The 16325-nt window shown below is 52.8% G+C and overlaps 8 protein-coding genes across 8 annotated transcripts; 4 read left to right on the top strand and 4 right to left on the bottom strand.

The window, feature by feature from the left end:
- The first annotated feature begins 4 nt into the window (after positions 1-4).
- Positions 5-1851, top strand: BDV14DRAFT_54481 (class I SAM-dependent methyltransferase). The gene is made up of 3 exons (XM_073776999.1): positions 5-557; positions 618-819; positions 871-1851. Exons 1-3 carry the CDS (start codon positions 129-131, stop codon positions 1764-1766), a joined length of 1527 nt encoding a protein of 508 aa, XP_073628647.1. The 5' UTR covers positions 5-128; the 3' UTR covers positions 1767-1851.
- Positions 1852-1950: 99 nt separating this feature from the next.
- Positions 1951-2467, bottom strand: BDV14DRAFT_199778 (phosphatase YCH1; the record flags this gene model as incomplete). The annotated part of the gene is made up of 2 exons (XM_073773353.1): positions 1951-2267; positions 2341-2467. The coding sequence occupies 2 exons, from the start codon at positions 2465-2467 to the stop codon at positions 1951-1953; spliced, it is 444 nt and encodes a 147-aa protein (XP_073628646.1).
- Positions 2468-2613: 146 nt separating this feature from the next.
- BDV14DRAFT_54467 (mitochondrial 37S ribosomal protein bS21m) lies at positions 2614-3688 on the top strand. Its single transcript, XM_073776997.1, has one exon. The coding sequence runs from the start codon at positions 2747-2749 to the stop codon at positions 3515-3517; it is 771 nt and encodes a 256-aa protein (XP_073628645.1). The 5' UTR covers positions 2614-2746; the 3' UTR covers positions 3518-3688.
- BDV14DRAFT_54472 (uncharacterized protein) lies at positions 3681-5419 on the bottom strand. The gene is made up of 3 exons (XM_073776998.1): positions 5083-5419; positions 5010-5025; positions 3681-4871 (listed from the first exon to the last, which is right to left on the bottom strand). The coding sequence occupies exons 1-3, from the start codon at positions 5220-5222 to the stop codon at positions 3861-3863; spliced, it is 1167 nt and encodes a 388-aa protein (XP_073628644.1). The 5' UTR covers positions 5223-5419; the 3' UTR covers positions 3681-3860.
- Positions 5420-5517: 98 nt separating this feature from the next.
- Positions 5518-7515, bottom strand: BDV14DRAFT_172528 (glucose-6-phosphate isomerase). The gene has a single exon (XM_073768598.1). It carries the CDS (start codon positions 6793-6795, stop codon positions 5644-5646), a length of 1152 nt encoding a protein of 383 aa, XP_073628643.1. The 5' UTR covers positions 6796-7515; the 3' UTR covers positions 5518-5643.
- A 2437-nt stretch (positions 7516-9952) lies between these two features.
- On the top strand, positions 9953-12775 carry BDV14DRAFT_172526 (uncharacterized protein). Its single transcript, XM_073768597.1, has 5 exons — positions 9953-10148; positions 10226-10288; positions 10353-10942; positions 10996-12519; positions 12569-12775. The coding sequence occupies exons 1-5, from the start codon at positions 10130-10132 to the stop codon at positions 12659-12661; spliced, it is 2289 nt and encodes a 762-aa protein (XP_073628642.1). The 5' UTR covers positions 9953-10129; the 3' UTR covers positions 12662-12775.
- A 535-nt stretch (positions 12776-13310) lies between these two features.
- Positions 13311-14884, top strand: BDV14DRAFT_189498 (mandelate racemase/muconate lactonizing enzyme family protein; the record flags this gene model as incomplete). The annotated part of the gene is made up of 4 exons (XM_073771211.1): positions 13311-13355; positions 13416-13520; positions 13595-14200; positions 14282-14884. The coding sequence occupies 4 exons, from the start codon at positions 13311-13313 to the stop codon at positions 14882-14884; spliced, it is 1359 nt and encodes a 452-aa protein (XP_073628641.1).
- Positions 14883-16109, bottom strand: tim21. The gene is made up of 3 exons (XM_073768596.1): positions 15648-16109; positions 15407-15591; positions 14883-15329 (listed from the first exon to the last, which is right to left on the bottom strand). Exons 1-3 carry the CDS (start codon positions 15918-15920, stop codon positions 15092-15094), a joined length of 696 nt encoding a protein of 231 aa, XP_073628640.1. The 5' UTR covers positions 15921-16109; the 3' UTR covers positions 14883-15091.
- Between the last annotated feature and the right edge of the window lie 216 nt (positions 16110-16325).

The following is a 16325-nucleotide window of genomic DNA, read 5'->3' as shown; positions in this document are numbered from 1 at the left end:
GTTACTCGCGATAACTTCCTAATTCATTGTCCGAGATTATGGCTCAATCTCTATGATGCTAAACTATCTCTCATCCGAATCTTGAATTTCCAAACGTCATAAGCAGCGCTAAAAGCGCAATCCCGACCATGAACAACAGCACACAGCGCATCCTCAGCCAATGTCTGCGGCAGACAACACGGCGACGACTCAATGTTCGATGCCGGCGCTGGAATTCCACAAAGCCTACATTCGAGACGAGAGAGTGGTCTACACCTCTTGCGCGCACCCTTGCCAATGTGATCAAAACGACCGGACCGGTACCAATTGCGGCGTTTATGCGCCAGGTGCTCACCTCGCCGGAGGGCGGATACTACACTACAAAACCTGGAGGCGGTGGGGAGGTATTCGGCAAGAAGGGCGACTTTGTTACGTCTCCGGAGATATCGCAGGTTTTTGGCGAGCTGGTGGGCATATGGACGATTGCGGAGTGGATGGCGCAGGGCGGGAAGAAGAGCGGCGTGCAGCTTATGGAGGTTGGACCGGGGAAGGGAACATTGATGGATGATATCTTACGGGTGGGTTATCTGTGCCGGTGGCTACACTCCGGCTGTCTTGATGCTGACTTTGGTGACTAGACGTTCCGAAACTTCAAGCCGTTCACGTCGAGCATCGAGGCGATATACCTGGTTGAAGCTAGCTCTACATTGCGAGAGGTTCAAAAACAGCTTCTTTGCGGTGATGCAGCCACGGAGGAGACGGACATTGGTCACCGGAGTACGAGCAAATACTTTGACGTGCCCGTGGTTTGGGTGGAGGATATTCGTTTGCTACCTCATGGTGAGATGCTCCATCATGCCAGTACAATACACTTACTAACTAAATCGATAGAGGAGGACAAGACGCCGTTCATCTTCGCCCATGAGTTCTTCGATGCCCTCCCCATCCACGCTTTCGAGTCGATTCCCCCCTCACCAGAGAACCAACAACCGCAGCAACAAGAAATAATGACTCCCACAGGCCCAGTGAAACTCGACAAGCCACCGAAGCCCGCAAACACCCCTCAATGGCGCGAACTAATGGTCACATTAAACCCCAAAGCGGTAGACGAGAATATTCAGGGCGAGCCAGAATTCAACTTGACTCTCGCAAAAGCATCAACTCCCTCTTCCCTCGTCATCCCCGAAATCTCCGAACGATACCGCGCCCTTAAGTCTCAGCCTGGATCGACTATCGAAGTCAGCCCGGAGAGCCGCATTTACGCATCAGACATTGCGCGCCGCATTGGCGGCGCATCAGAGCCTCCACGAACTACGAGCAAGCGCGGTACTGCTGCATCTGCGCCAATTGCAAAGCGCCAGCCTTCAGGGGCCGCGCTCATCATGGACTACGGCACCATGTCAACTATCCCAATCAATTCCCTTCGAGGCATTCGGAACCACAAGACTATCCCCGCTCTCTCCTCGCCTGGTCTCGTCGACGTCAGCGCAGATGTGGACTTTACGTCGCTAGCAGAGGCAGCTATTGAAGCTAGTGAGGGCATTGAGGTTCACGGACCTGTCGAGCAGGGAGACTTCTTACAGGCCATGGGCATTGCGGCGCGGATGGAGCGGCTACTTAGTACTGAGAAAGATGAGGAGAAACGTAAGGTCTTGGAGACTGGTTGGCAGCGACTTGTCGAGAAAGGCGGTGGTGGCATGGGTAAACTTTACAAGGTCATGGCTATCATCCCTGAGAATGGCGGCAAGCGCAGGCCTGTTGGGTTTGGTGGTGGTGTAATTATGTAAACTTTGCTCCAAGCACTCGAACTCGATGTATCATACTGTATATACACCAATATTCTGTAAACACATTGTTCTCAACACCACCCATAAGACCAAAAGCACCAGGGTATCAATGCATAAATTCTATAAATTTAAATTCATAATCCTCATTATCAAATCATAGCCAGCCCCCGGCCTCCTTCGTAGATCAATACTCCTGCCAAATATCCTCAACATAAGCCTCCGTCAACCTGACATCCTTCCCATACTTCTCCTGCCACTGAACGAACCCTCCCTCCAACACATAAACCTCCTGCTTGTGACTCTCCTCCCCCTCACCACCAAGCATCCTCTCTCTTTCCCTCGCGTACTTAAGCGCGGCACTCGGACCCCGCTGCTGGCTAAGCGCGCAATGAAATATAACCTTCTCTTTATCGGCTAGTGTCCGGACCAGCTCGGGAATTTTCACGTCCAGGCTGGAGCTGGGAACCCATTGTGAGTTTAAGATGTGGCCGCCAATATGATCTGTTGTCAAGCGCGTTTGTTAGTTAGTTGTCGGGTAGAGAGGTCAAGTAGAGGGGTCGGAGGGGGTTCGGACCTGAGTCCCGCACGTCGATAATGGCTAGCTTGCTGGCTGATGAGGGGGATGTGGCTGTTGCAAGGAGATAGGCGGAGAGGGTTTCGCGGGTTATGCGCGGGAGGGTAGCGATTGTTATTAAGGACATTATGGCGGGTATTAATGCCTTTATTCTGAATAGGTGGGATGCGAGTTGTCGAGGTTCAAGTGCTGCAGTATGTAAAGTGTATGTCACGTGATCTGCGGAGTTTCGATCTGGAAAAATGAAGTCGGCGCCGCAACATCCCATCTCGACGACGTCTCGGTCCACCTGCAGCTTCGCCTCGCCCTTCTCCGTTCCGCCTTCAAAGAGGGTCAGCTTCTTGAGGCTGTTGCATTTCTCAGACCAATTGGTCGATTCCGGCCCTCTACCACTTAACCCAGCACAATGGAGATGCGCTCCCTAACACGCTGCCTCCGTTCGAGGCCGACAGCGACCTCGACATCTATGCTGTCAAGCCGAATCCCACGAACACAAACGGCATCTTTCTCCTCGTCATCCACCCTCTACGATGAGAACCAGTCCCAACCTCATCCTCAGTCTCGGCCCCAACCCCAACAACGAAACAGAGACATTCGCCTCAAGAACCCCGACAAAATCTCCAACATCCTCGACCAACTAAACCTCCGCGCCAACCGCTCCAACGCCCGCGCACCAACATCCACACAACTCCTCGACACCCAGGCTCGTCCGCAACGCTTCAGGAACAGAGACGCCAATGCCACTACCACTACCAAAACAACAATCGACCCCTCAAACCCCGACGCCGCTGCCACTGCCAATGCCACCGGCACCCCTGAAGATGCCGCCGCCGCCAACCTAGCAACCCTCAACGCCGCCAGCCGCGCCTCCTTCACCGACATCGCCAAGGAATCGCGACAGACGCGCCGCGCGCTGCCTGGGAAGTTGAACCCGGCATTGGGCCGCCGCGTCCCTGTTTCGATGGAGCGCGGTGAGAATCTGGAGATGAGCATGTTCAAGCTGAATCGGCTGCTCACGGATAATAATGTCAAGTTTCAGCATCTGCAGCAGAAGTACCATGTGCGCAGGGGTCAGTTGAAGAAGAACTTGCGGATTAAGCGGTGGAGGAAGTTGTTCCAGTATTCGATGCAGCATACGGTTTCGAAGATTAAGAGGATGAGGGCGCAGGGGTGGTAGATTATTCTTTATCTCTATCAATTTGGGATGAGAGGTTTGGAGGGAGTGAAACCAGGATCGGTCAATTGTGGCCGGCCGCGACGGGAGAAGAAGCATTATTCGATCGATTGAGTGGCATGTATACTAACTATATTGTATTTTCCTTGTCTGTATGATTGTTTCTTTTGCATTGTATTGTACGCTAGATAAAGACCGTCTTAAGCACCGGCTAGATACAAAGTTTCCAACTGTCTATACCTACTTTACATGCGTCCACATAACATTCCTCCTTCACATCATGGTATACCGTAAAACAACCCCAGCTTCTTCCCATACTGTCCATCAACCAAACACATAAACCACATCAATCCCTCTTCCCACTAGAAAACCCACCATACCCATTCCCCGTCGCCCCAGCCGACGAATACCCGCCATACCCATACCCATTACTCTTACTCCCATTTCCAAACGACACCCCCACAGCCCCAGCACTCTTATTGATCCCCGGCACGCCCAAAATGCCATCCCCCTTCCACCCACGGCGTCTCCCATGGATCGACACGCCGCCGTTCCGCTCATAGTAAAGCGCAACAACTGCGCCTAGAGACGCAGCAAGTCCAAAGAAAAACATTTTCCCAAAGAACCAGCTCGCCCACCCCGAGGACGTGGAGATCTCACGACCAGGCCACCCAATCCCACGACCCCCTTCAACCCAACTAACATGGAACGTGAAGGTCAGTGGTTCACCACGAACAACTTTCGTCCCGTGTCCTGCTGTCCAGGGTTCCCTCGCTGCTTCGGCGACAGCACTCTCTTCTTTCTCGGGCGAGGTCTTTTCGCCCTTCTTACTGCCCTTCTTCAGCAGCTCGTACTCGAATTCCGGAACCGAGTACGCCGTCCCGGCAACGATATACCCCTGCCCCTTCTTGACTTTCTTCGAAGACCCCTTAACAGGGAGCTGGGGAATATTATGCGCGAGCACATTCATATCCGTCCAGATATGCAGATGGCTTTTCTGCAACGTTCCCTGCACGGCAAATGTGATTGGCGTGTAGGGGGGCCCGTCGTCATCGAGTACGGATATCTCATTCGCTTCTTTTTTGCCTCCCGCACTGCCTTCTTCGGAGTCCTCCTCGTCGTCTGCTTTTGAGGACACCGAGTCGGAGTCTGAAACTAGCGGCGCGGTGGGAACGCGACATGTCATCGGGACATCGGAGTGCACGTAGTACTCGAGCAGGTGGTATAGTTCATCGGGGAGAGCGTCAATCGTGCAGTTTACGGACTTGGATTCGCCGTAGGGGAGGGACAATGGGGCGGATGTCTCGCGGCATATTGGGAAGGGGATGAATTGGAGTTTGCCGAGGTCGTCTGTTATCTGTATTTCACGAAAGCCTATGGTCAGAATTGAAATGTGATTATGAGAGTTGTATAGTGGGTTGAGGTTTAAGCTTGTGGAGTGCGTTTCAGGTTCATGAATTGTTGTGAGATGGTGATGGAGGGAGGGAAGACATACATGTTCGCCGGAGTCACTATTTCAACTATATTAGTATTGAGCTTAGAAGATAAGTAACCTTGAGCAAACTTACATCGTCCGATTCAAACAAGTAACCGGCATAGGCTGCCCCTTCGTATAGCCATCTGTTCGCCCAGCGACGACCGGAGTAAATTGGGCCAAGCACGAGGCGGCCAGGGTCCACGAAAGAATGTTTCTCCCCTGGGGCGTCATATTGATGCGGCGCGCCGCCAAGCGGGGTGAGGGTGTAATAAATTTGGAAAGAAATGAAATAACAGATTGGAGAAGAAATCAGAGAGCGGAATGGACACGGTGGTTCTAGCTAGCTAGCTGGCAACCTTGGAGGTTGGAAACTTGGATTGGCGATCCTCCGCTCCGCTGGTTCGAGAATCGAGAGGCTAAGAGCAAGTTTCCAGCCGCCGCGGTTCGTGTCTGTGGCTCGTGCAGGGTCTAATGGACTTATACTCTTACTATTTCTGTTTACTAAATTGATAGTATCATAATGAAATACAGAGAATTATTATTCAATTCTGAAACTAGCAAAACATTGGCAGAATTATACCACTCATGATCTCGTCAATTATTCACAATTTTCAACTTGCTTTTCCTCGTTCAAGAAACACATCGCAACACTCTATGCGAGCTTGGACCTCTTCTTAAATGCAAGGAGCAGACCGCTGGTGGAAGAGTCGTGGTCACCACCCTCACCCTCAGTCTCAAGCTCCTTCTGGATCTTCTTAGCAAGGACCTTACCCAGCTCAACACCCCACTGGTCGAAGGAGTTGATGTTCCAGATGGCTCCCTCGGTGAAGGTGAGGTGCTCGTAGTAGGCGATGAGAGCGCCAAGAGCGGCGGGTGTGATCTTCTGAGCGAGGATGGAGGTGGTGGGGCGGTTGCCATAGAAGACCTTGTGCTGGACGAGCTTGTCGGGGGCACCCTCGGCCTTGACCTGCTCGGGGGTCTTGCCGACCATCAGAGCCTCAGACTGTGCAAGGAAGTTGGAGGCAAGCATGCGCTGGTGCTTGCCGCCCTCAACGGGGTTGTGCGACTCGGCGGCCATGATGAAGTCCGAGGGGATGAGCTTGGTGCCCTGGTGGAGCAGCTGGAAGAAGCTGTGCTGGGCATTGGTGGCGGGCTCACCGAACAGGACGGGGCCGGTGGTGTACTTGACGTACTCGCCGGTGCGGGTGCTACCCTTTCCGTTGCTCTCCATGGAAAGCTGCTGGAGGTAGGCGGGGAAGCGGTGGAGGTACTGGTCGAAGGGGGCAACGAGGTGAGTTTGGGAGCCGAAGAAGTCACTGTACCACACGCTCAACAGACCACCGAGAACGGGGATGTTCTTCTCCAGGGGAGTCTCGCGGAAGTGCTTGTCCATGGCGTGGGCACCGGCAAGGAAGCTGTGGAAGTTGTCGAAGCCAATGTAGAGAGCGACGGAGAGACCGATGGCACTCCAGACGGAGTAGCGGCCACCAACCCATGACTCGAAACCGAACATGTTCTTGGTGTCAATGCCGAACTTGGAGACCTCCTCGGCGTTGGTGGAGAGAGCAACGAAGTGCTTGGCAATGTGAGCATCGTCCTGGGCCTTCTCGAGGAACCATGACTTGGCCGTGTTGGCGTTGGTAGTGGTCTCGGCGGTGGTGAAGGTCTTGGAAGCGATCAAGAAGAGGGTGGTCTCAGGGTCTGAGTTCTTGAGGGCCTCGGCGATGTGAGTGCCGTCAATGTTGGAGACGAAGTGGAGGGTGAAGTCGGGGTGGCCGTAAGCCTTGAGGGCTTCGGTAACCATGACGGGACCGCTGCAGCATGCATTAGCGCTCCAATCTATATTGACAAATCCCAAGAACTTACAGGTCAGAACCGCCAATACCAATGTTGATGATCGTGTTGATCTTCTTGCCAGTATATCCCTTCCATTCACCGCTTCGCACCTGCTCAGAGAACTCCTTCATGTGCTCAAGGACGGAGTTGACATCCTCAACGACGCTCTTGCCCTCAACCTGCATGGGCTGGTTGGTGACATTGCGGAGAGCGACGTGGTAGACAGCGCGGTTCTCAGTGGAGTTGATGGGCTCACCGGCGAACATCTGGTCGCGGAGCTCCTCAACACCAGCTTCCTTGGCCAGCTTTACCAGAAGGTCAAGGGTCTCCTCGGTGAGGAAGTTCTTGGAGAAATCGAAGAGGATCTCATTGTTGTCAACTGTGTTGTCGAACGTACGGCTGAACTTTTCGAAGCGCTGGGGGTCCTTGGCGAAGCACTCCTTGAGGACAATGTTGCTGCCGACGGACTTGTGGTGGTCCTGGAGCTCCTTCCAGGCAGGAAGCTCAGTAGCTTGAGAGAAAGAAGGCATTGTGGTTGTGGTGGTGGGAATGGCCTTCAATAGAGGGGTTACGTAGAGACTATGGGAGGACTGGCGTCAGTGCGGGGCTGGCGCAAAGAAGTCGGGAACTCGGGAAACCAAGGGAGGGGATGGTGGGAGAGGTACCTGAGGGGGTATATGTCAAGAAGCTGAAGTCAAGAAAGCGACAGAAAGTTGTTGGGACAATGGCAAATAAGTATGGCAGAAAAGCGGACCTTGGCAGAGGGGGATGACGCTTTGGGGAGCTCAAGCTGCTGATGTCGTAACCGGCCTGAAGAGGTCCGTGGAGGGGCCGCCGTGGGGCTGCCTGTCCTTCCAGATCTTTTCTACTTTTACCACTTTTTACCCGGTGAACTAACGATATACACTGTCAGCTGGACAGCAGAGATTGACTGCAGCTAATCTGCACCCTGTCTGGACGGAGTACTGTGTCGCGCTGATCAGGAGGAACTGGCGGCGCGTTTGTCAGGACCGCATTCTAGACACGGAGCCCTGCGGCCCATACTGGCAACATGGACCTATCCGGATAACCAGACACTGTCTCTGGTCAATTGGACCGATCATTGCCGACTTTCAAAGCCCTGCCAATTCCATTATCAATTGTTTACCTACTGATACTCTGAGCACCGGAGCATCGCCGGATCCCTCGGAAATATACCCCCGTTTTCTTCCACCCTGCACCGGCTCTCTCACCGCGACAAGGAACAACCTATGGCGCCAAGAATCTCTTTCCCTTGTTGAGCAGTAATATCACGATAGGTACTAAGTACCTACTCGCAACGTTAGAAGTATTGCGTAGCATTGGTAAGCATTACTTCTGCTTACTCTCGATACTGTAATACTGGACGGTCTGCAACCAAACTTGGGTGCGCAGGTCACACGGGTTATGCCGGCTACTTGGTTGAATTGCGACGATGGTCAACCGTACAGGAAGATGCACTAGATGTTTCGAATCCCATCGATAACTCTGTCTCCGGCTGCCCCAAAGCACCCAATATTATATCTATCATTAGAGAATTTCGAATGTGCGTTGTTACCGCCGCATCGCGGCAGGATCGAAGTTTAGGGTAGCCCGATAACAGAACATGTTCCAGTCCACTGGACAGCGCCAGGCGCGGGTCTGGATTGCGTCCTCGAGGAAACCACTTGATACCAAGTAGTAAACGATTAACGACCCTCAAGTTCCCCCAGGCCGTTGATCAACTCCAAGAAGTAGTGGTCCTGTTAGCTTCAGAAAGCTGATGCAGGATGCCAACGATGCCATTGTGATATCAAGTATCTAGGCCGAGGACCATGCGACACAAAACCTCTCTCTGTATCAAGTGCTTTTTATGTAACAATCTACCCACCACAATCATCATCAGAGACTCTTGTGAGGGGAATTGGGGTTTCGAATTCTGAGAGCAGGTCGTCAAGGACCATCGTGGACCCGCTGGCATCCCATCGCCAGTGAGAGACAACGGCACATAGCTGACCACCGGCTGGACCCAGTGAGAAGTTCCATGATACTCAGGCAATTGTGAATTATGTCTGAACAGTTCATCAAGCGACTGCACGTCTGTTCACTCGCGTGGTAAGGTCGCACCAAGTTTAAGAGCCTGGCCGTCATAGACGGAATAACACCATTCCTCATACTCGATTTGGGTCGGTCTCGACGGCGGCATCAGGATGTCTCAGACGAAACGCTTTTCAAGCAGCTCGCAAATGCAGCACCAGATTCATGTCTGTATCTGCCTCAGCCTCTTAGACATGCTCCGAACTCACAGCGGTCATCATCAACCAAGGTTCATGACCGAGGGGCCTGTCAGCGTCGGCAATGACTTCGCAGCACCGCTCATGACAGTCCAGGGGACGACCCCAGCATTTGGTACATTGAGTCCACGGCATGTCGACCAGAAATGCCACAACCTGTCCCGCCAAACGAGAAATCCCGCATACCGCTCGTCTGGCTTTCTACATAAGAAGAGCTAGAATCAGTCTGACTGTATGAGAGATCTCATAATAGAGAAAGCAGTAGACAAGGGTCTCAGAGAGGGCGCGACTTTCGAGGATGCTTCGTTTCCTTAGAGAAGATGTTAACATGGAAGAGGGGGACCGGCCGGGGGAAGTAATACAAGGCTGGAGTTAATGCCCCAGCGGGCTTAAGACCAGGCAGGCAGATAAGTACACATTACTTAGTAGGTGAGTTGTAATCATTCCTAATTTCAGCACTATTTGAACCACCTGGGGTCTTGACACTCGATCCATTGGGTGAACCTGCTGATATCAGGGCTGTGTGCCTCCAGGCATGAAATTGGAGAAGCGTAAGGTGTGCAGTGAGAACGAAAATATATATATGCAATCAACAAAGGGTGACATCGAGTCCTAGCTAAGGGCTTAGCTCCAGTTTTTCCGATGTGACAAAAGGAATTGACTGCAAGTACAATTATCCATGAAAGAATCACTCTCGATTGACAGATGTCAATGCTCAGGATATATCGAAATCTGAAGCATGAGTGAGGGCAGCTCGACAATGCCAAGAAGTTGAGCACGGGCCATATGGACTTTTCTCCAACACCAAGTCCGCTCAAGACAAAGACCCAGTCCAATCTCCGCAAGGCTATCCACGACCCGAAGGATCAGTTCTTGTTCGTTCATTCCAGCTTTATCAGCCCGCGGAGCTGCTTTGTTTTGACTGCCTGGACAAAGTCGGTCCTTTGGCGCCTGTCGCTTCGATTGTCAACTTGATCTGTGGCGCGGTGTTGGGACCGCGCAGCTGTCGCAATGTACAATCCTTACCAAAGTACGTTTTCTCGCCATCTGCTATTGCTCTCTGGTCACCGTGCGGTTATCTGGACAAAACCTGACTGACGTTTCTAGCTCCCGGCATGTATGGCCGCCCTCCGGACTATGGTGCTTACCCAGGCGCGCCTCCGGGCATGGGTAAGTTTGCTCTCTCATTCTTCCTGTTCTCTATCGCAGCACCCCGATTTTAATGTATATAAAGCACCTCCTCCAGGAATGGCAGCACCTGGTACTGCCCCCCCGGGAATGCAGCAAGCCAATGCTCAACAACCTGGTCGACCGGGCGGCTTCCCTGCAAACTTCCAACCGCCTCCGAACATGCCAAACATCAACTTCTCCGCCCCCGTTATTCGCCTCGGTACCTCCGGCCCAGCAAAGTCTTCTACTCCGGATATCAGCAAAGAGCGCGGAGACGGACCCGGCAGACGCGCCGGGCTGGGATCCAACAGCATCGAATCCCAGCGCCAGAATGTGCGAGATGCGATGATGCAGCTGCAGCCTCCTACACGGGATGAGATTGTGCGGACTATATTCATTGGAGGGATTACTGAGGGTTTGGGTGGTGACGAAGGCGTGGAAAGAATCCTGCGATCCGCAGGTAATCTCAGACGCTGGATTCGCGCCACGGATGCGGATGAAAAACCGTGCAAGTTCGGTTTCGCAGAGTACGAGGACCCTGAGAGTCTAGGTACAGCTGTCGAAGTGCTAAAGGACGTGCAAGTTCCTGTGAAGAGACAGACGCCGTCCGACACAGAGGATAAAGAACAGGAGGTTGAGAAGAGCACGCTTTTGGTATGTTTCTTCCTAAGTGATTCGGATACGAGTCTAGACTAATGTCGCCACAGGTCGTTGTCGATGAAAGCTCGCTCACATATCTCGAACAATATGAAGCCACCAGAGGCGATACAGATCCTGCCGAGCGCCAATCTAAGTTGGACGGTGCGAAGAATGCGCTTCAAAGCGTGCTGCAAGATCTTTCCCACCCCACGTCCCCTACCCAGAAGGAAGACGTTTCCGCGATTGACCGGGAGGGGGACATTGCGATGAAGGATGCTGAGGGTCAGGACGGTACGTCCGCCGAAGTTGTTACCATTCCAATCACAGTGGAGGATGAACTATCCGATATCCCTGCGGAGATGCGAGAAACCGTTGCCAAGGAGATTGCTGCGTTCCGTGATCGTAGCAATCGCCGAGACATCGAGCGCCTGAAGAGAGAAGAAGAGATTGAGTCTATGGAAAGAGCTCGGAATTCAGGCTCTCGAGTCAACCGGCTTGCGTCCCCTCCTCTTTCTGCACCAAGCGGACCCGCTGGGGGTGCCAATGGAATTCCCTTGGGTTCACGCGATCGGGGCGTACCTAATGCGCCATCTGGACCGAAGGGATTTGGCGTGCAAATACCAAAAGATTACCAAAAGGGCGTTGCGTTTGTCAATGGTGGCTCTACCAGTGGTGGTACTGCAGTTTATATCGATCGAGAGGATGAAGATTCCGATGCGGATGACGAGGAGCTCGAACGCCGACGCCAGGAAAAGCGTGAAGCAGAACTCGAGAAGCAATATCTTGATCAAGAGAGACGCTGGCTCAACCGCGAGCGCAGCCGAACTGCCGCCTTGGAGCGCGAGAAGAAGCGAGACCAGGAGGAAGAGGCTAAGGTGCAAGAAGTGCGCGATGAAGCCGACAAGCGCTTGGGCGAATGGAATGACGACGCCGAGGCTAGCCGTAAGGCCAATGAATACTACGCCGACCGCGGTGCCTGGCTCCGAAGCCGTGCGGCCTTCCGAGCTCGGGAGGTCAGTGCGGACGAGGCAGACCGCGCTGCCGAGGAGCGAGAACGGGCCCGGTCCGTCCAGCAACGCGAACAGGCCCGCGGAATGGCGGACGATTTCCTTGCCCGCCAGGCGGAAGAGCTCGAAACAACCAGACACGAAGCTCCAAGAGAGCCACAACGCTTCAAGCTCTCGCTCGGAGCAGCTGCCCAGAAGGCCCAGGCTGCCACCAGCCGCCGCACTGTCGCCGAAGTCGAAGGATTGCTGGAAGACGAAGAAGAGCCCGAAGCTACAGCCCGCCGGCCTCTCATCCCGATCAAATTCGACAGCGCGGCCGAAGCTGCCGGACTTACCGAAGAGGAGCGCGCACAGGCCGTGCGACAACTTGCTCAAGAGATCCCTGCGGACAAGGAAGGTCTCTGGAAGTGGGATATTAAGTGGGACTTTGTGGAGGACTCTGTGGTCAGCGATCAACTCAAGCCGTTCGTGGAGAAGAAGATTGTAGAATATTTGGGTGTTCAGGAACAGATGTTAGTGGACTTGGTAGAGGAGCACGTTCGCAAGCATGGAAGCCCTCAGGAGCTTGTCGAGCAGCTGGAAGAGGTGAGCCATCCCATTTCGAATATCAGCATGATAGCTAACAGCAATCTAGGCACTCGACGAGGAGGCAGAGGCCCTTGTCAAGAAACTATACCGAATGATCATTTTCTTTTCGGAAAGCGAGAAGAGAGGTCTCTCGGGCTAAGTGCGATGTTCTTGGTCTTGATAAATAGCATTGCACAGAGCGGATTAATTACTGTCCATAGTCCTGAGTATACTACCACATCTGAATCTAAACCGGACAAGAAGATATCCATCTACCAAGCTTTGTCTCTTCTCTTCGCAACTGCAGGTAATTAGCCGTACCTAGCCTAGTGGAATCGGAGACACGCCGACCCCATCAGCTTCGGAAATATTTCTCAGTGACGGAATCTATTCTTCCACCAATTAAAACTTATTTTCCTCCCCCACGCCCTGCCTCTGCCCTGCCGGTAGTAAATATGGATCGGCTCAGTTCTCCAGTGACAGCCAGGCTATACCGGATCGCCTCAATCGATGGTATTGTAATTGTTCCGCGGGGTTTTCTGCCTGTTTAGCCTTGCCCTGGTGAGGGGGAGGGGTAGGTAGAATGTTTTACTTATATCATGGTCTTCGCTGTCCCATGTTGACTTGTCTCCATTTTGCTTTCTTAAATCTTGCAGGTGGACTACTACATAATCATCCGCTGCAATCCAAATAGACTTCATTGACTGTTCCTAAGGTAGGTTCGACCGTTATCTGGCAATGGTGTCTCTCAAACTCTAACGTCTCCAAGTTAGCCAATTCACTTGAACAGCACAGTATAACACGGCAAAATGGTCAAGATCACAGGTTTCAAGACGAGGGACGTGAGGTTTCCAGTATGTCATGCCTACCTACACTATACTCCACCCCCAATGATCAGTAGCTAACGGCATAAGACCTCTCTCGACAAAACCGGCTCAGACGCCATGAACGCCGCAGGCGACTACTCCTCCGCATACGCAATCCTCTACACAGACTCCCCCTACACCGGACACGGCATGGTACAACCCCCCACCCAACAATAGCCCTCCCTCCCTCCCTTCCTTCTACTCCCGTACTAAAAGTATAAATACAGACATTCACAATCGGCCGCGGCAACGAAATCGTCTGCTCGGCAATTGAGCTCCTCGCGCCCCTAGTAGTAGGCAAGGACCTAGACAGTCTAACCGCAGACTGGGGCGCTACCTGGCGCTACCTCGTCTCAGACAGCCAACTGCGCTGGATCGGCCCCGAGAAGGGCGTTATCCACTTGGCGCTCGGTGCAGTTGTGAACGCGCTCTGGGATCTCTGGGCTAAAGTGCTAAACAAGCCTGTTTGGCGCATTGTCGCTGATATGACCCCCGAAGAGTACGTGCGCTGCATTGACTTCAGATATATCACGGATGCGATTACGCCTGAGGAGGCCATTGCGCTGTTGAAGGAGGTTGAGGGTGGAAAGGAAGAACGCATTAAGGAGGCCGAGCAGAGCCAGGCTGTGCCTGCTTATACGACTAGTGCGGGGTGGCTTGGGTATGGAGAAGAGAAGCTGAAGACGTTGCTTAAGCAGAGTGTTGAGCAGGGGTACAAGCACTTTAAGTTGAAGGTTGGTGGGAATCTGGAGGATGATAGACGGAGACTGAGGATTGCACGGGAGGCGATTGGGTATGATCGCGGGAATATTCTTATGGTTGATGCTAATCAGGTACGTTACCTCCCTGCCCTACTCTACCTACGTTTCCACCCACCTCCAGAGGAAGCAGCTAACGAAGTCATGTTTGTGCAGGTCTGGTCCGTCCCCGAAGCCATAACCTGGATGCAAAACCTCGCCGAGTTCAAGCCCTGGTTCATCGAAGAACCCACATCCCCCGATGACATCCTCGGCCACGCCGCAATCAAAAGAGCCCTAGCCGATACTCCCCACGGCCCAATCGGCGTCGCCACAGGTGAAATGTGCCAGAACCGGGTCATCTTCAAACAACTCCTGCAGGCCGGCGCCCTAACAGTCCTCCAAGCCGACGCCTGCCGCGTCGGCGGCGTAAACGAGGTCCTCGCCATCCTACTGTTGGCTCGGAAGTTCGGCGTGCCTATCGTTCCGCACTCGGGTGGTGTCGGACTTCCGGAGTACACGCAGCATCTGTCTACGATTGACTATGTGGTTGTTAGTGGGAAGAAGAGTGTGCTTGAGTATGTGGATCATTTGCACGAGCACTTTTTGCATCCTTCTTCTGTTAAGGATGGGTATTATGTTACGCCGTTGGAGCCGGGGTATAGTGTTGAGATGAAGGAGGAGAGTATGGAGAGGTTTTCGTTCCCTGGGGAGGAGGGGAAGAGTTGGTGGAGGAGTGAGGAGGCGAGGGGGATAATTGAGGGGCCGAGGATTGTATAGGCTTTTGTTACGTGCTATTCTAAAGGAAAGGATTGAGAATGATACCGCTTGAACTGTGCATTGTCCACTTATTGAGTATTGTGGCTGGAGCGAATGTGTAGACAGTAGTATGGTAAATTCTCATGGTATCAAGGTCCGATTGCCGTATGATATACTGGAAGCGCAGTTCCATCAATATAGTACATAATGTATCAAAGCTCAAGCATCCTACTTGAACCGAATGCCAAAGATCTTTACCTCCCCACCAAGCTTCGCATCATGACGCTCCTCCAGAACAACCCGCTGATACCCCTTCACCTCCAGCGCAAGAAGCCTATACTCCCACTCATACGAATCCGGCGGTTTGACCATGTGTACAAACACGATACCTTCATTCCGGGGACCAACAACATGGAAGTTCATCCTCATGTGCTCGCGGCCTGCTCCGTCCGTCTCGACTTTTGAACTATATAGTCGTTAGTATCGACGCTCCATATCGACATCAACATGGAATGCTAGAAGCAAGGGAAAGTGTAAACGCACGCAATAGGCCTATTCCTCGCCCACCGACTAAATGTACTCTCCCCAAACGCCTTAATCTCCCGCTTATCACCGAGGATATTCTCACACCGCGGATCGTTCTTGATGCGCTCGACGGCCTTTTCAAATTGCCATGTTTTGCTATTCGGTGAGAACACTTCCGTGTATAGTAATGTGAAGACGCCGCCCTGCAGAAAGAGAACTATTAGCATTTGCGCAAATATGAATTATTCAGCGGACATACCGTAAGAACAACACCAGCCAACACAACAACAAAGTTGAATGACTGCTGCGTTGCGCGCGCGACTTTTTCCCGCCCGCTTAGCTCGCCCCAGGCATATCGCCCGTCGTCTGATAATACTGTGACATTTCTCCGGCGGGTTGCAGAGCCAGATTTCGAACTGGAGCTGGATCCCGTTTGTGTAGCGTAGGTGTTTTGTGAAGTGCGGGGGAGGAGAGGCTGAGAGAGGAGTACGCGGCGGAGAGATGGGGGAGGTCGGAGGTGCGAGAGGCTCATTTTGGTGTCTTAATGTCTGTCTATGTCGGAGTAGGGTGGTGGTAGGTCTCGGACTCGAATGGTGCGATTGCGGCGATGCGCGGATGGTAATGAATGAGGTGTTGGTCGCGCGAATGGAGAGAGGGGTATATTGGAGCTCAAAGGTCTCTTCTATGTATCTTTTCTTCGTCCCCGCGGTGTTGGTTTGAGCTGTTGGTGGTTTCTTCTCTGCTTCTGGATCTGGTGTGGGGATATGAGGTGGGTCACGTGCCTACCGCGGCTCCGGAGTATGTTTTTGCAATACGCCTTTGTATTTAGCCTCCGACATCTGAAGGAAGAGTAGTAATAGCCATGAACCCTCTTAGATACTCCGTGGCTTCATTAATTTATCTCTAATATTCTAAGCGACAGTACTATTAGCTCACA

Source organism: Aspergillus stella-maris, assembly GCF_047715825.1.
Source record: "Aspergillus stella-maris strain CBS 113639 unplaced genomic scaffold BDV14scaffold_24, whole genome shotgun sequence".
Classification (NCBI taxonomy): Eukaryota; Fungi; Ascomycota; class Eurotiomycetes; order Eurotiales; family Aspergillaceae; genus Aspergillus; species Aspergillus stella-maris.
The sequence above is the reverse complement of the archived record's forward strand: the minus strand, read 5'-3'. Positions and strand labels throughout refer to the sequence as shown.